The 15,916-nt window shown below is 34.4% G+C and overlaps 1 protein-coding gene across 1 annotated transcript in view; it reads left to right on the top strand.

The window, feature by feature from the left end:
* LOC145263446 (uncharacterized) overlaps nt 1-15,916 on the top strand; it is a 50,278-nt gene that overhangs the window by 8,948 nt on the left and 25,414 nt on the right. Inside the window, exons 3-6 of the mRNA XM_080120399.1 lie at nt 3,325-3,411; nt 5,612-5,745; nt 7,273-7,333; nt 10,802-10,885. Of these exons, the coding sequence (XP_079976525.1) occupies nt 3,325-3,411; nt 5,612-5,745; nt 7,273-7,333; nt 10,802-10,885 (366 nt within the window). The remainder of the gene's footprint in view (nt 1-3,324; nt 3,412-5,611; nt 5,746-7,272; nt 7,334-10,801; nt 10,886-15,916) is intronic.

Here is a 15,916-nt window from a genome sequence, read left to right as displayed (position 1 = left end):
CTATGGAGGTCAGGCGCGAACGAACACCCCCCATAATTTTATTATACCATATTTCTTCAAACTGAAACATAATTATCAAAGTATACTTACGCAGATATATATGAAAAGTCTTTATTAAAGTTTATGCCTATTTCGTTCTATGGAGACCAGGAGCGAACGCAGCCCCCACAATTTTATTATGCTATCCCTATTTAAGTTAAAACATACTTATCAAAGTATTATTATGTACATCTATATCAAAAACACTTGTAAACGTTTTTTTTTTTTTCATACTTTGTGGACCAGGCGCGTACGCAGACCCCACAATTTTAATGAATCATCAAACATACCCATTCCTGTGTCTCGATACATCTTCTATCATTTTATGTGCTCAGTTTTCTATAATAGTCAACCATATAGGAGCCTATTCGTGACCAGACACACACACAGGCGTTCAGCTTTATATTATAGATATATATTCTGAGATTATTGTTTTCCAGAGGTTAAGTAACCGATGAAGTGGAACGAGGTTAATACAAAAGTGCTAATCGAATCGTAGAAATTTCCAGGTTACTATATAGAGGAGCGTTTAATTCACTGAGGAAGATATACCTCTTAATAAACTCGTAACTCGCCTAGCAGGTAGGCGACAAGGTGATACTCCTCGTAATGGTGTCCGGTAATCTGCTGCAAGATGCCTTCCTGAACCTGCATGTCAAGCACGTTTGTCGGAGCGAATGGTGACATCTGAAGTGTGTGCGACACAAAGTAGATCACCTAAAACACTTTGTAGCTGATGCACTTTCTGCGAATTTATTTCCAGCTGTTCAATCCCTTTGTGGTAGAACTCAGTGGAGGTATATTCGTAATGGCTTGGCGCAAGTCTGTTTTACCGGTAAATAATTTCCTCCGAAGATGATTATCCAGTGAGTGGAAGAGGAGGTAATCGAATGGCACAAGTGAATAAAGTGGATACCACAAAGTTTCACACCCAAATTGTTGTATGGTATCCCTGAATACTCCGCGACATGCAGCCTGTTGTCATGTCGCACATTTGCGATCCACCAATGCTGGCTCCTTCTGGCGCAATACCTGTTACACACGTTTCATTTTCTGCGAGTATAGGTCTCCTTTGACAGTTTGGTTCATTGGTAGCAATGCATAATGGACCACTTGACGATCTGTCCACTAAATAAGGATGTGGTACGATGGCGAAAAAGCAAACAACTCCGAAGGAAATCTCCAGAGACGTCCATCCTTCTCATAGATGTCCGGGTACAGTGCGCGTGTTATTATTTAACATCTGGTGTTCTTATTTTCCATAGTCCGAATGTAGAAACAATTGCTAAGTGCATTTCATATATATTGCAACTGCATTCAATAGCCAATAAAAACGGGGCGGCTAAACGTTTAGGTTTACTAGTATATATATATATATATATATATATATATATATATATATATATATATATATATATATATATATTCGGGGTCAACGGCCAACTAACACCGTGTGTGTTTGTGTGTGTGTATGTGTGTGTTGGGGTGGAGAGGGCACCCGTAAGCCGTGTTGAAGGCAACCTTTCTAGGAGAAGCAAATCTCTGATTTAAAAAACCATAAAGCGGGAGACCAGTACCCACATTAAGCTGGTCTGCAGTTTAACTTACTCTTGCTTTTGCTAGATCTCAACATTTTGAACCGAGAGAGAGACTTAGCTGTCGTACAAAGCTAAGACTCTGTAACATCATCTGTGTATAGATACTCCCTCAGGCATTTGTTTATAAAAATGGTCCTGTGGCGAAGGAAAAGTTGTGACGCGTGGAGGCTTGAAATGCTGGACGCATGTAGCAATTGATCTCAATGACCGTCTTCAGTGGCATGCCTGCTTAAGCGTGTGAATTCACCGGTAGGACTGAAAAAAAAGTTTTGGGGCTCATGGACGTTAAGTGTTTGAGAAAATAGCACTCGTCTGACAAGACGTTGCAATCATCATATATATATATATATATATATATATATATATATATAATTTTTACAGAGTCTAAAGACACTGTCAAATTTTCCTTCGATTTAATCTGAGATCACCATGGGGTAATAATCGTGAAATAATGAAATGTATTAAAATATAAAGAAACAAAATTTACTTTTAAAATAGTTTTTTTGTTGTTTTTTTTTGTTTTGTTTTTTTTGGATGAAATAAAAATAAAACGATATTGCAGTGAAGAATGTATTTAAAATTAGTTTGTATTTGGTAAATCCATTTCCTATCTTACAGCTGCGTTACTTTTTGTGTTTGTTTTCAGAAAAAGACTTCAAATGTGTTAATTTTAGCACATGCTAGTCATGGGATGATCCAATATTTTTTCAATTCTGATACAATTACAGATTCCGAATTAGATTAGTTTTACAGTTGTTTTCTATATTCTTTTTACTGCAAAAAAACCGTGTAATATATGCGTATATTTTAGCTAACGTAAAAATATACTTGAGGTGATATATATATATATATATATATATATATATATATATATATATATATATATATATATATATATAATACGAGCAAACAGTTAATAAAACATGTTAAAAACACTTTGAAATGAGTTAAAAAAATAATTTAATCTGAAAAGGAAACTCTAGAAAAGTGGATAGTCCTTAATCCACGGAGTTTCGAAGAAATACTTTCCTTCTCATCAGAGGGTAGGAATTAGCAAAATGCGGGATCGGATTTTGGATGCAAAAGTATTTGATGAAACAACAAGTCAAAGATCTTACTTGATAACAAAAAAGTGAAGCAGAGGTGAAGAAAAAGGTGATTACACGTGAATGAATAGTCTGGTGGAAGATAAATAATCCAGTGACGGTAAAATCCAAATATATAAATTCAAGAAAGTTAATTGAATTTAATTTTACCATCTTGGATCATTTTGGTAAATTTAATTGTAATATTTATTTTATTTTATTATATATATATATATATATATATATATATATATATATATATATATATATATATATATATATATATATATTAGCAGTATAAATCAATAACTATTTTTCTTTTCTTGTTGTTATTAGTACCAGCAAATGAAAATTAAGTTTTGAACATAAACAATCCTCCGGAAAAGAAATAAAAGAATCGTTCTGGGCATCGAAAAATAGGCACAATTATTTCCCATACCACAAAAATTTCCGACTTTTTCGATTCCTGATTCCGATTAATCATCCCAATATTAGTATACAGTATATGCAGCGTTTGTTACCAATATAATTATATTAAACGTAATCTCATACATTAATTAGTTGACAATAATATTTATTAATTTTTTAAACATTTATTTCAGTCTGTATCGCTGCTGTAATTATGCCACCGACTCGTATGAAGGTTGGAATTATATTAAACAAAAGTTTAATTTGGTTCCATATTGTAGGTAAGTACCAAAGTTCAGTAAAGGTCTGAAGTTAATATACGATTCATTTTAACTAACGCAATAATAATAATAATAATAACAATAATAATAATAATAAGAAGAAGAAGAAGAAGAAGAAGAAGAAGAAGAAGAAACATATTGATATCAATTAAAACAGCACTCTTTCTTCTAAGTACCACTAGAAAGGGGAAATGTGAATTACACCAGTTGCACACTGAACAATTCTATACTGCTATCAATAAATAATTTATCACACCTAGTTATCTCCCTTTCTACCTAGTTGGAGGAGAGTGAGGCCGCAAAATTCAATTTGCTTTTACGTGTGTATTTGTTTTGTATTAAATTGTTCTGTCAAACATAAAACTGGTGATCCGTGAGCAAAGCTTTAATACCAAACAAATACACATGTGGAACGCAAATTAAATATTGTAGCCTCGTTTTCTTACACCTACTGGGAAGGTGGGGGGTGCTTTACTGATAGCAGTATGGCATTGACTAGTGTACGATTGATATAGTTCGAAAATATTATTCACTGTTTTGAGCATTGTACATTTGTAGTACAGAAAGTATAGTCTTTTCGCTGATGACAAGATGTTGTTTATGTAATATTATAAAATCAATTCTGATCGATATACATGTAAACGAAATAGAAAACAATATAACTTATAGAGAGAATGAGATAGAGAGAGAGATAAAGAAAGAAAGAAGGAAAGAAAGAAAAGAACATGAAGCTATAAAAACTGCTATATATTTATATATAGAGGTTTATACATTTATTCAATAAGGGTATACATCAATTAGGGGTGTTGGGTAAGTGGGGACTTTATGCCATGGCATTTCGAAACATAATGCTTCTCATCAGAATAGTGGAGAAGGTGCTAGGTAATATAATAGGTAGTCGACGTCTAGTGGTAGTTACATTAGGAGCGAAATAAATTATTGAGGTTCTTTGGGGAGTTATATTAGTTTCTGTGATATATTAGGAGTATAGTTTGTAATGCATGGATGCATATAGCATATCTGCCATAGTAGGTTTAATGCACATGGAGAGTGTTTGCGTTTAAATTCTAAGGTGGAATATGGGGTTAGATGGTTGAAAGAAGTTTAATTAAACTTATGTGTATATGTGTTGTAGGCGTGGAAGGAATTTACATTAAATAGGGTTTTTTATGCTATGTTGGTATATTTTTAGAGGAGGTGTCAAAGATTATAACAGTGCTTAAAGGAAATATAAGTTATTAGGAGTAGTAGTAGTAGGAGGAGGAGGAGGAGGAGGAGGAGGAGGAGGAGGAGGATGGGAGGATGAAGAGGAGGAGGAGTATTACTGTGAGGGGTTGAATTATAGGGGCTGCATAGTACGAGGATTTTAATTAAGTAAGCTAGACGATAAAAAGATGTTGGAGTGCAGGGATAAAAGTACCAAGGGTATGGGGTAACAAAAGTTATAAATCCACAAAAGAATTAACAAGAAAAGATCTATTGTCAGATATCTCGGTAAAAATACATTGATTATTAAAATGAATTCCACATCAACGTGCATATTATCAACGTCCAAGAAAGCGTTTGAAAATACACGAAAATGCGCCATAACGGTATATTGAGCTGCCCTACGTTGCGCATGAACGTTGGAGCACCAAAAATTACCTGGCAACTAATTTTCTCCGCCATCTTTTTTGATATTTTGACTTCTTATACTTGTTATTCAGCGTAATTTTTTCCACTATCGGATGTTTTCCTTCCATCACCTTCTTTGTCTATTCCTAGTGTTACTGCATGCACAGTTCATTGAAAGATTGCCTTTGCAAGACCTGCCATGTCATGACTGTCCTGCTGCATTTGTTTCTTCACGGGAGTAAATATTCATATGTCCCGGTTAATTTTCTCGAGGTGTTCTTTACTCCTCTTTTGTAATGTGGTCTTTATTTGAGATATTGAAGATCTTTCGGAAACACATCATCTCTGTGGCCTGCATGGTTAGTAGAGTATAATGTTTAAAAGAAAAATGAAACATCTTGTTCTAATATTAAAGTCTGACAATTTTTAATTCTCGATTTATTTTGTTAGAAAATACATAACATTTCGCACTTTTTTTTCTTTTTTGTCGATTTTATCCATTTTATCCGTGCAGGTACTCTAATAAATAAATAAAAAATGTCAAACACACAACAAAGCAAATTAACTTTTTTTATATTTTTTTCAGGGGGCAACAGCACTAGCCGTTTCTGTGGGATGAAAAATCGTATCCGTGTGTGCCTCAGCCTCTACAATTTGTACGATTCTTATCAATCAACTGAACCCCCACTTTCGATGAGTACATCTCTATATAGCCACGAAGTGGGTACCTTTTCATTAAGGCATTTTTGTTTTTTACATTAATTACATGTTTCAGAAAGCTGTCCTCATCATGATAGTTTTTTTCAAGGAATTCACCACTTATCAAGGCCAGAAGGCTACTCGAGTTAATCAGTGTAAAATGGTCAGCTAAACAACAGCGTAGTGATCAGTAGTGGTGAAAATAATTATTATAGGGGATAGCTCAATAATAACTTGTTTGCATTGAATTTGAAGACGGCCAGGTTGTAGTCGGCTGGAAAGCAGACCCACGGTTAAGAGTTCCATCATCACACTGCGCATGCATGCCTGATAGACTCTTCCCTTATTTTAGTGGTAACGCGTTGCTGGTTATTAATGTACCTTGAACTTACTCCATATAATCCTAGCTCTTGGTATCACACTAAACGTTATAGTTACCGTGCAAAAAAAGAAGGAATTATTAAGTTGTAGTGGAACGTTAGAAGTCTTAAAATGCGCTTAAAGAAAAAGAAAAACCTTGTTCTCTTTCAAAGCTTCAACATTCTTTATGCGCCTCAAAATTTTTTGTGTTTCTTCTTGTTTCTTCCTTTCTTTCTTTGCTTCATAACATAGCGCGTTAATTTCAAATGTTGCGGCTTAGCTATATGATAGGTTAAATCGATGAAGTTAAGGTGATTTTATATCCATAACCAGTAAAGTTTTATTTGAGCTCGAGGGTTCTTCTGGATCAATGTTCGAAAGAATTAAATAGAAAGTCACCCTCCTGGTTCACAGAAGAAAGAATGGACGGCATTCTTATCTAACCAAAACATACCTGTTATTTTAGCAAAACTTGAAAGGAATTAAAAAAAAAAACATCCCATAGTAATCTTCACCAGAAATGAGAGCATCACACATCCTGACAGATTCCCGGATGATGAGTTAGACGGGATCAACCTTAACATGTTCGATTCTTGGTGTGGTTTGACTCCAACTGGAGAAGCCAGGGTGTATAGTTGCTGCAAGTAGCGCAACGCATTCTTATGCTAAGACATATGATTGATTGATAAGCTAATTACTCATAGATACGCTTGTTCTATTTAAATTAAAAGAAAATAGTGCATCCTGAGCTATACTTTGCCAAACTTTCACGAAAACACTCGTCTATCTGAAACCACTATCAATAATTTCCCCCACTCTTTATCTATGACTAAACTTAAAGGTGGATTCCATGAGCAAGGCTTCTTTCTTAAAATTGCACGTCTGTGGAACTCTGTTCCGTTTGCCTGCTTTCCAGCTGACTACAATATGCTTGTTTTCAAGTCCAATGTAAACAAGTTCTTGATGAGCCTTCCCCTAAAATAATCCAATTTTCCAAATTTCGTCTACTAATGATTACTACGATATTGCCCCAATGACTACTATACACTCATTAACACTTATCCTCGAATGACCTCCGGGTCTTAATAATAGATGATTCATTTGTAAAAACAAAAATAAAATAAAAACACTGTGACTGATACATTTATCTTATTTGTTTATGTTTTATTTTATTTTTCCTTTTTCCAGGATTCGGTACCGGTCTCACACGAAGCTTTTCTCGAAGCTACAACACTTGGCCTTGAATCTGGTGAGTATATTATTACTCATACACATTTTTTGAATACTAAAATATATACGTTTATTTAACGAGTGGGCTCTAATTATTTTTTTTTTAAATGATAATTATTGTCCTGATAAAATAGACATTTGATGTCTGTCTGTACGCAAAATTATTTTATTCGAGCTAGAAAAAAAAACTATTAAAATTAAAACTTAATTTGTGATAATCAGAGATCGTTAAAAACAACAACCATAATCCCTATGCATTTTATTAAATAGCGCTGGAATTAGTATCTAAAGCTCTGATTGGGTGCAAGAAATAGCGTGTTATTTTTAAAACAGCTAAATTAGTTGGTAATACACAAGACTTGTAGCATCGGACAAAGGGAAAACTGCAGTGTAAATCTCTAGGAAATTCCACATCAGTACATGTTCGTGTATTTTTTCCGCCAAGTAGTCGACATTTTTCGAGGAAGAACGGACAATAGTTAAAAAGCAATTGTATGTACACATGTACACATTTATTTCTATGCTACGTTCGTTAAAACAATTGTAAGCATGTAAGGTTGTATTTAACATTACACACACAAAAAAAAATAAACTCAGACATTATTACGAAGAGTAGGAATAAAAGTCTAAATGCCATCCTGCTGCTGTGGACAGGGAATAGAGATTGTGCATAAAAAATGGTAAAAGTAAATATTGAACTTGCGTTAGATTTTTCTGAGAGCTTGAGTAACTGAGGCCAGAGAGCTCCTGATGGACACATCATCTGTCTTATGAAAACTACGCAGAGATAGTCAGATTCTCGGTGCACGTCCAATGGTTTTAAAGTCCCAACAAGAGAGACAGACAGATAGATAAACTCATTCTATATAGGTGGAATATTTTTTTAATTATTTTGGGAAACTGAGTCCATTCTCTCGTTAACCAGTATAATCAAAGGGAGACTACTTGTTGGATATAAGAGTGTAACGAGAGTATAAAACCTTTGTGAAAATTGTAAACAACTCAAATGTTTGTGAAATTTTAAACATAGGTTAAATATTAATAAATTAAAATTCCCTAATTTTTTGTTGCTTTGTAGCATTTAAAAAATTGTTTTAAATTGTTTTAAGCGACATAATACGGACGCAGTCTCTCATTTTAAAATTCAAATATTTCAGATGTGCATTGGATTTGATCCATAGTTATTAGACGGCGATTAAGCAAGATTACCTGAATTTAAATTTCAGTTTTACAATCAAAACACTTTAACGGATTTTGAGCAACATTAGAATAAAGATTATAGACATGAAGTTTAGAATCATTATATCCTGATTTTATCTTTTTAACGAGACATAAAAGTGATGCAAAACTTTTCTGTTCAGTTAAGTTACTTTAGTACTGAACATAATGAAATGAATAACATACAAATTAGAATCAAATAACAATTCTTTTTATAACTTTTCCCTCCCAATTCTTTTTATAATAATTATTTTTATAACAATTTTTTTTCTAACAATTTATTTTTATAACGTTTTTTATTCTCGTTTAAGCAACGTTGTAGTTTCGTTTATTGTAGTCTTCTTGGTTTTGCCTAGTTCGAGGATCAGAATTTGCCTGGCTCCAATTAATTTGGCTGAAACTAACATTCGTCAAATTTTTACTTTATATGATGTTAAATTGAAATCTTGTATTTCTTATAAAACTGTACACTTTGCATCAAAAATTATGAAAAATAACGAATGTTCACACTCGTTATTTTATTGTAAGTGCACACACACGTACATACGCACACATGCGTGCGCGCACACACACACACACACACACACACATATATATATATATATATATATATATATATATATATATATATATATATATATATATACTATTAGATAAAAGTCACTTTGAGTGTGAGTTCCTTCCTTTCCTTATAGGTTCCGAAACGGCTGAGCCTATCTTTTGCAAATTTCACACAAAGCTAATTTATATGTCTGGCAGTATTCTTAAATGTGTTTTATACAGACATTTGTCCAATAAGTATCGAAAATCGAAAAAGTCCGATCCTAAAAATAGTTTGGGGTTTTTTTTCGTATAGGTAAAAAAAATAATTTTTACAGGGGAATATTTGAGGTTGCACCAACAAGGGAGATAATAAAATCTCAACAAATAATTACTTCTTAGAAAAAACGAATTTGTTGGCATTCCGTGTCCAAGCCCGGGTGTACCTCACCATTTATTTTAATTTTTTTCTCATCAATGAATTCAATTTACGTTAAAAGAAGAGACTACATTTAACATCGCCGCAACTCATTTCTTTTTTTTTTTCATATTTCATTAATTAGAAGTGGGTTCCCAGGGCATTCATTGTCAATCCCAAATATCAGCTGACGTGATATTTAAACAAACACAGACGGAATTTGATTAACTACATTATCATTATTATTTTTTTAGTATTTTTTTTTTTAGTATTTTTTTACGAATTAGTCCATCGGGCACATTATTCCTCGTAATACATAATATTCAATATGGGATCGATTCTATAATAATACATACGCAATCTGCATAAATTAAAATATCACGTTTAAGCGTTCAACAAGTATATTAATAAAATAAAGTGTTTTCCATACTTTAGACAGACATTTTAGGACTATAAACACAGGCGACACACATAATTCCAATATGGTCACACTTTATGCCAGTGTCTGATTAATGTTTCCGATAATTATCAGTTGTTAACAATGGTAATAGCATCACTAGAAGATGCGCTATTCTTCGCACAACCCAGCGTGTCGCCATTCTGATACGACCTTATTTGGGCTTGGAATACTACGTAATTTTGAATATTTGGACAGGTTTTACTTCTAAGGTAAAGTACACTCATATCAGGGTGTCATCGCAAAACACCTGCACAGAGGACGGATGGTACCGATGTCTACTAGTCAACTATGAGTTCTGAAGTATGAGGATCTGCATTCCTACTGGTTTGGGTTGAATGTTGATTGCATTCTTGTGTTCTTCAGCTTACCATGTTTTTAGCATCATATGGTCGTCAATTTGGGACAGTGGTTCCAAAGTTTTTTTGTTACATGACAACACTTCCTCAGTTCAGCTCTTTTAATTTTCCGTGACACACCTATAACAAAAAATGAATATTTATGCTTACCGATATTTATTCTTCTGGAAATTTCAGGTAAGTAATAATTACTATATATTGGGTCCAATATAATATAATAATAAATACGAAATCTGCGTTAATCAAAATATTATATTTAAGCGTATTTTACGACCGAGACATACTCGGTCGTAAATATATATATATATATATATATATATATATATATATATATACACGTGCAATCTTATATCAAGCGGTTTAGCCCTTTGTTGCGGGTGGTCGGAACAGAAGCAACTCTAAGTTAAGGCAGTGAATATTCGCAATAGTATTGTAAATAATTTTTTTTTTCATGTTTTTTTATCTTTGTTTTCTTTGTACTTTGACATGTTCTAGCTACCAATACTGAGAAAGAAATCAACCAGGGCCGACAAAAAAGAAGAGCGGGCAAAAGTTACAGAAGTAAAAAAAACCAATCAGGTAAATAAAAACAAGTGAACTTGAAATACATTTTTTTATTGATTCGTAAATAAAGAGAAATAAATGAAGCCCGTGTAATCTCTATTAGATCAACATTTACTGAAATAACATGAACAATCATTAATCACAAACCTTTGGTTGATTAATCTATTGAGTCCCAGGATGTCTAATTGTTTAATTGCTAAAATTGGGTTAGATTGCACAAATTGAAAGGAAAAAGTTATTTACTTTATTTAGAAAACGAAATATTAACTCCACTATAGATATGGCATTGGGTATATGTTATATATTTTAGGAATCAAACGATCCCAGATAAATTACCACATTATGGTAAGAAACAAAGCAATTTGCATAAAGAGTTATATTGCCCTTTTGACGATAAGTTCGTGGCTTACTACTGCAAAAATCATTTTATACATCATCGAACAAATATAACTTTTGCAAATTTAACAATACTTTTCAAGGCCAGACTATTTGCCAAGAACTTTGCAGCTAATTCTACCCTATGCGACAATGACCATCAACTCCCCGTATTTCCTCCTATAACAGACAACACGTTATGCAACATACAAATATTTGTGCGTGACGTCGCCAAGCTAATCAAGAACATTGATTCCAGTAAAGCAACTGGCCCTGACGGCATTCCAATTATAGTGCTGAAAAACCTCCAACCAGAATTTGCCCCAATACTTACAAAACTGTTTAAGCGTTGCCTTATGGAGAAGTGCTTTCCAACACCCTGGAAAACCTCATCAGTATGCCCTGTATCTAAGAATTCAGGTGAAAAGTCATCTCCCTCTCAGTACAGAACAATAAGTCTCCTGTGTGTCATGAGTAAGTTGTTGGAATCCATATTAAATAAAGAAGTAGTCAACGACCTCAACAGAAACAACCGTCTTGGTGACATGCAATATGGTTTCCGCTCTGCAAGATCTACAGCAGATGTGCTAATGGTTGTATCGCATAGGATTAGTGAATCTCTTGACAAAGGTTTCCTTTCCAGGGCAATTGCTCTTGACATATCGAAAGCCTTCGATAAGGTATGGCAAAAGGGCCTACTTCACAAGGTTTCCAGCTACGGTATTACTGGAAATGTTTTCTCAATCATTAAATCATTTCTCTCTGAAAGGTTCATAAGAGTAGTGGTTGATTGGGCAGAAATCAGAAGCCCACAGTATTAATGCTGGAGTCCCTCAGGGGTCCATCCTGGGCCCAACTCTCTTCCTGATCTACATCAATGATCTCCCAAAACACATACTTAAATCATTCGTTGACATCTATGCTGATGATACGACCATCTATGGCAACACATCAAAGGCCGTAAATGACAAAGTTCTCTCTAATTCTCTCTCCTCTGATCTTGAGCACGTGGTACAATGGGGGAAAAGGTGGCTGGTCACTTTTAATGCATCCAAAACTAAGCTTCTATCTTTACATCATCAACGCTCTGATCCCCATCTGGCATCAGTTGAAATAGATGGCTCTCATCCATGGGAGACTCCATGTTTTGACAAGCTTCTGGGTTTAACCTTTATTCCTGATCAAATCTGTTGCCAGGGACGCTGGGAAAATTGTGGGATCCTTCTACCGCTCCAGAAGATATCTCACTACTGATGCAATTATCTATCTGTATAAACCGCAAGTACGTTCAAGGATGGAGTACTGCTGCCACATCTGGGCAGGAGCTGCTAAAAACAGCCTATCCTTCCTTGACAGAGTACAAATAGACTTCGTGGTTTAGTGAGGAATGCCATTTTCACTTCCCTGCAACCTCTCTCCCACAGAAGATACGTTGCGAGCCTGTCTTTGTTTTATCGTTATTTCCATGGCAGCTGCTCGTCTGAGCTCCAATCCCTCGTCCCCCCTCGCCAATCTTTCACGAGAAACACCCGTCTGGCTGAAACTACTGTCAATAATTTTCCCCACTCTTTATCTGTGCCTAAATCCAAACGTATATTCCATGAGCAAAGTTTCTTTCTTAGAACTGCACGCCAGTGGAACTCTCTGCCGCTTGCCTGTTTCCCACCTGACTACAACTTGGACGTCTTCAAGTCCAACATAAACAAACTCCTGACAAACCGTCCCCTTAAGAAAGACACTCTATCAAAAACCCCAATACTAATGATTACTACAATACTATCTCATTGATTACTGTACACGCAATAACCCTTATCCTTGAGTGGCCTTCGGGCCTTGATAAGTGGTGACCCCCATGTAAAAAAAAGTGGGTATCAATAACTCTCGTCAAAAAATTGATGAATATAGATCAATTTTATCCTTTCTTCAGGCTAATTATTCAGGAAGCAGTACTATTATATATTATAGATTTTCAAAAGAAATCATTTGGTGTACTATTTATAGAACAGTGGGAACTAATGGGTTTCCTTTTGGAGCATGTGTGTTAGTAAATAAAAAATAAGCACCATCAGAATCAACACACGTTTGTCAACGTAAAAAGCTTGCGTTCAGGTAACGATGAAGACGTTGAAGGCGTTTTTGATATCGCTTCGGTTTTTGAAGCATTTCTCACGCAGAAAGTTATCGAGATGTTTAAAAAGGTGGTAATTAGTAGGTGAGAGGTTTTGATATTATGACGGATGGTGCAGAGTTTCGTAGCCCAATTTGTTCAACTTCTGCAGGGTCGGTTTAGCAACGTGTGTTCAGGCATTATTGTGGAGGAGAATTGGGCCTTTTCTGTTGACTAATGAATACTGGGTGTTTTTGTCAAAGTTTCTGATGTATTCATTTGTTGACAGTACTTCTTCGCTGCAATAATTTCGCCTGCATTCAAAAAATTATAATGAATAAGACCGGTCGCAGACCATCAAACAATCAGCATGACCTAATTTTGGTGCCACTCTGGCATCGGGATGTATTGCGGTGCTTCATCAACGTCTAACTACTGAGCTCAGCGTTGCCGGTTGTCGTAAAGAACCCACTTTTCATCGCAAGTCGCAACCCGGTTGAGTAATGGGTCGTTCTTGTTGCGTAAAGGAAGGAAATGTGGTATTTCTTAACGGCGTCTCTTTTGGTTGTCGTTCAATTCGATAAGTAGCAATTTATCAATATTTTGTCTTTTTAATCTCTCTGGTTGAAAATCGTCGTATACGTTACATCTAATTCAGAAGCAACTTATCAAACAGTTGTGTGTGGATTGGCTTCGACTAAGGCTCTACATTTATCGTTGTCAACATCCAATGGCCGACCATATCGTGAGCTGTTTCAGCAGCGTTTTCGACCAAACCTAAATTGAAATAAAAAGATTGTGTGAATTTGCTTTTTTCCATCTTGTATTCAACCTTCTGAACGGAACACATAATTCTTTTAAAACGATTGTAATTTAAACGATCAGATAGAGCGTTTTTCGCTCTTTAAAATGATATATACAGTAAAGGTATAATAACGAATACATCATTTGAAATCAAAATTAAAAGTTCTGCAAGACCTTTCTTCTCAACCTAAAACTTATAAACAGAGGTCCTTAACTTATTATTATTATTATTATTATTATTATTACGTTTATTAGTAGTGTATTTTATGTTTTACTTTTTTTGGTATCTTGGAGAATTTTTCTGTAAATCCTTCATTGAATGCATCAGTATAAGTTTCTATAATGTGTGTCTATCACATACAAATAGATCACAGTATATGAATTTCTAGAATGAGCTTTACATTTATAAAACATGATGTACAATTTTTATTTTAATCATCAATTTATATATATATATATATATATATATATATATATATATATATATATATATATAGTCATCCACAGATAGACTGTTTCGCTGTATCACAGCTCTTCATATAGGCGATAGATAGATAGATAGATGGATAGATAGATACTCTATCTTTACTATTATATAAAAAGAACATTGTATGTCTGTGTATCTGTGTTTGTGGGTTCGTTCCCTATGGACTCGAAAACGGCTTGGTCGATTTTTATGAAATTTCACACGCAATTACTTTATGTGCCTGACAGTGTTCTTAGATAGGTTCTGTGTCTGAATATCTTCGACAAGTATTGATAGTCGATAATCGAAATCATCCGATGATTTTCACCAAAGTTAACATCTTACACAGTCAAACATCACAAGTGTATTTGAGAAGTTTTATTACCACGTTAGGCGAAAGGCCCAACATATAAAATAAATAGTGTGATCTTTGATATGACAGGGGAGCGTTCGAAATGAATGTTTTTGTTTAAAGAACAATTTCACAATGACACTTGGCTTTTTGCATTTTAAACTTAAATTCAAACTCGTATCACCGCGCAAGCAGTAAGGCTAGGCATATAAAATCAACAGTGGATTTTTGATATGACAAAGACGCGTTTGAAATTAATGTTTCAGTTTAGAGCACAATTGAAGCATGACACTGGACTTTTGCATTTTAAACTTTAATGCAAGCCTTTATATATAAAAATCATTTTGTAAAATCAACAGTAGGTTCTCTACAGTGCAATGTAGGCCACAATATATTGTTAACTGAGTCACTGCGAGATGATGTTTAGATTCCTTCAGGTGCAGGGGTCCCTAATTAGAGCAGGCAATCAATCGATTTGATTGAAAAATGGGTTATTTCATCGATTTGGATGTCACTAAAAATATGGGTGTGTGAAATATTCATTGATCATTCATCCCGGGCAACATCGGGTCACCATGCTATTATATATATATATATGTGTGTGTGTGTGTGTATATATATATATATATATATATATATATATATATATATAACTACTTCATTTATTCACATAAATTTAATATACGAAAGTATAGATTTATGCGTAAACTTTAAGTATTTACTTCAAAAGTGCTCAATACGTAGATAGAGCTAGTTAGTAATTTATAAAATATATATGGCGATTAAGCTACACTGAGTATTCTGCGTTTCATCCAACTATAGGATTCGTCAGGCTTATGCGCGAATTCTGTCGTTGCTTCTTGTTTTTATATATGTTGAGGATTTCTAGTTGGCCAATCAGCTTTCTGGTATCCACCGCGCCCCTTCCTATCAGCCAATGGG

The sequence above is a fragment of the Euprymna scolopes genome, chromosome 3, assembly GCF_053919585.1.
Source record: "Euprymna scolopes isolate OS-2025 chromosome 3, ASM5391958v1, whole genome shotgun sequence".
Taxonomy (NCBI): domain Eukaryota; kingdom Metazoa; phylum Mollusca; class Cephalopoda; order Sepiida; family Sepiolidae; genus Euprymna; species Euprymna scolopes.
Note: the sequence above shows the minus strand (reverse complement) of the source record. Positions and strands in the feature narration are given on the sequence as shown.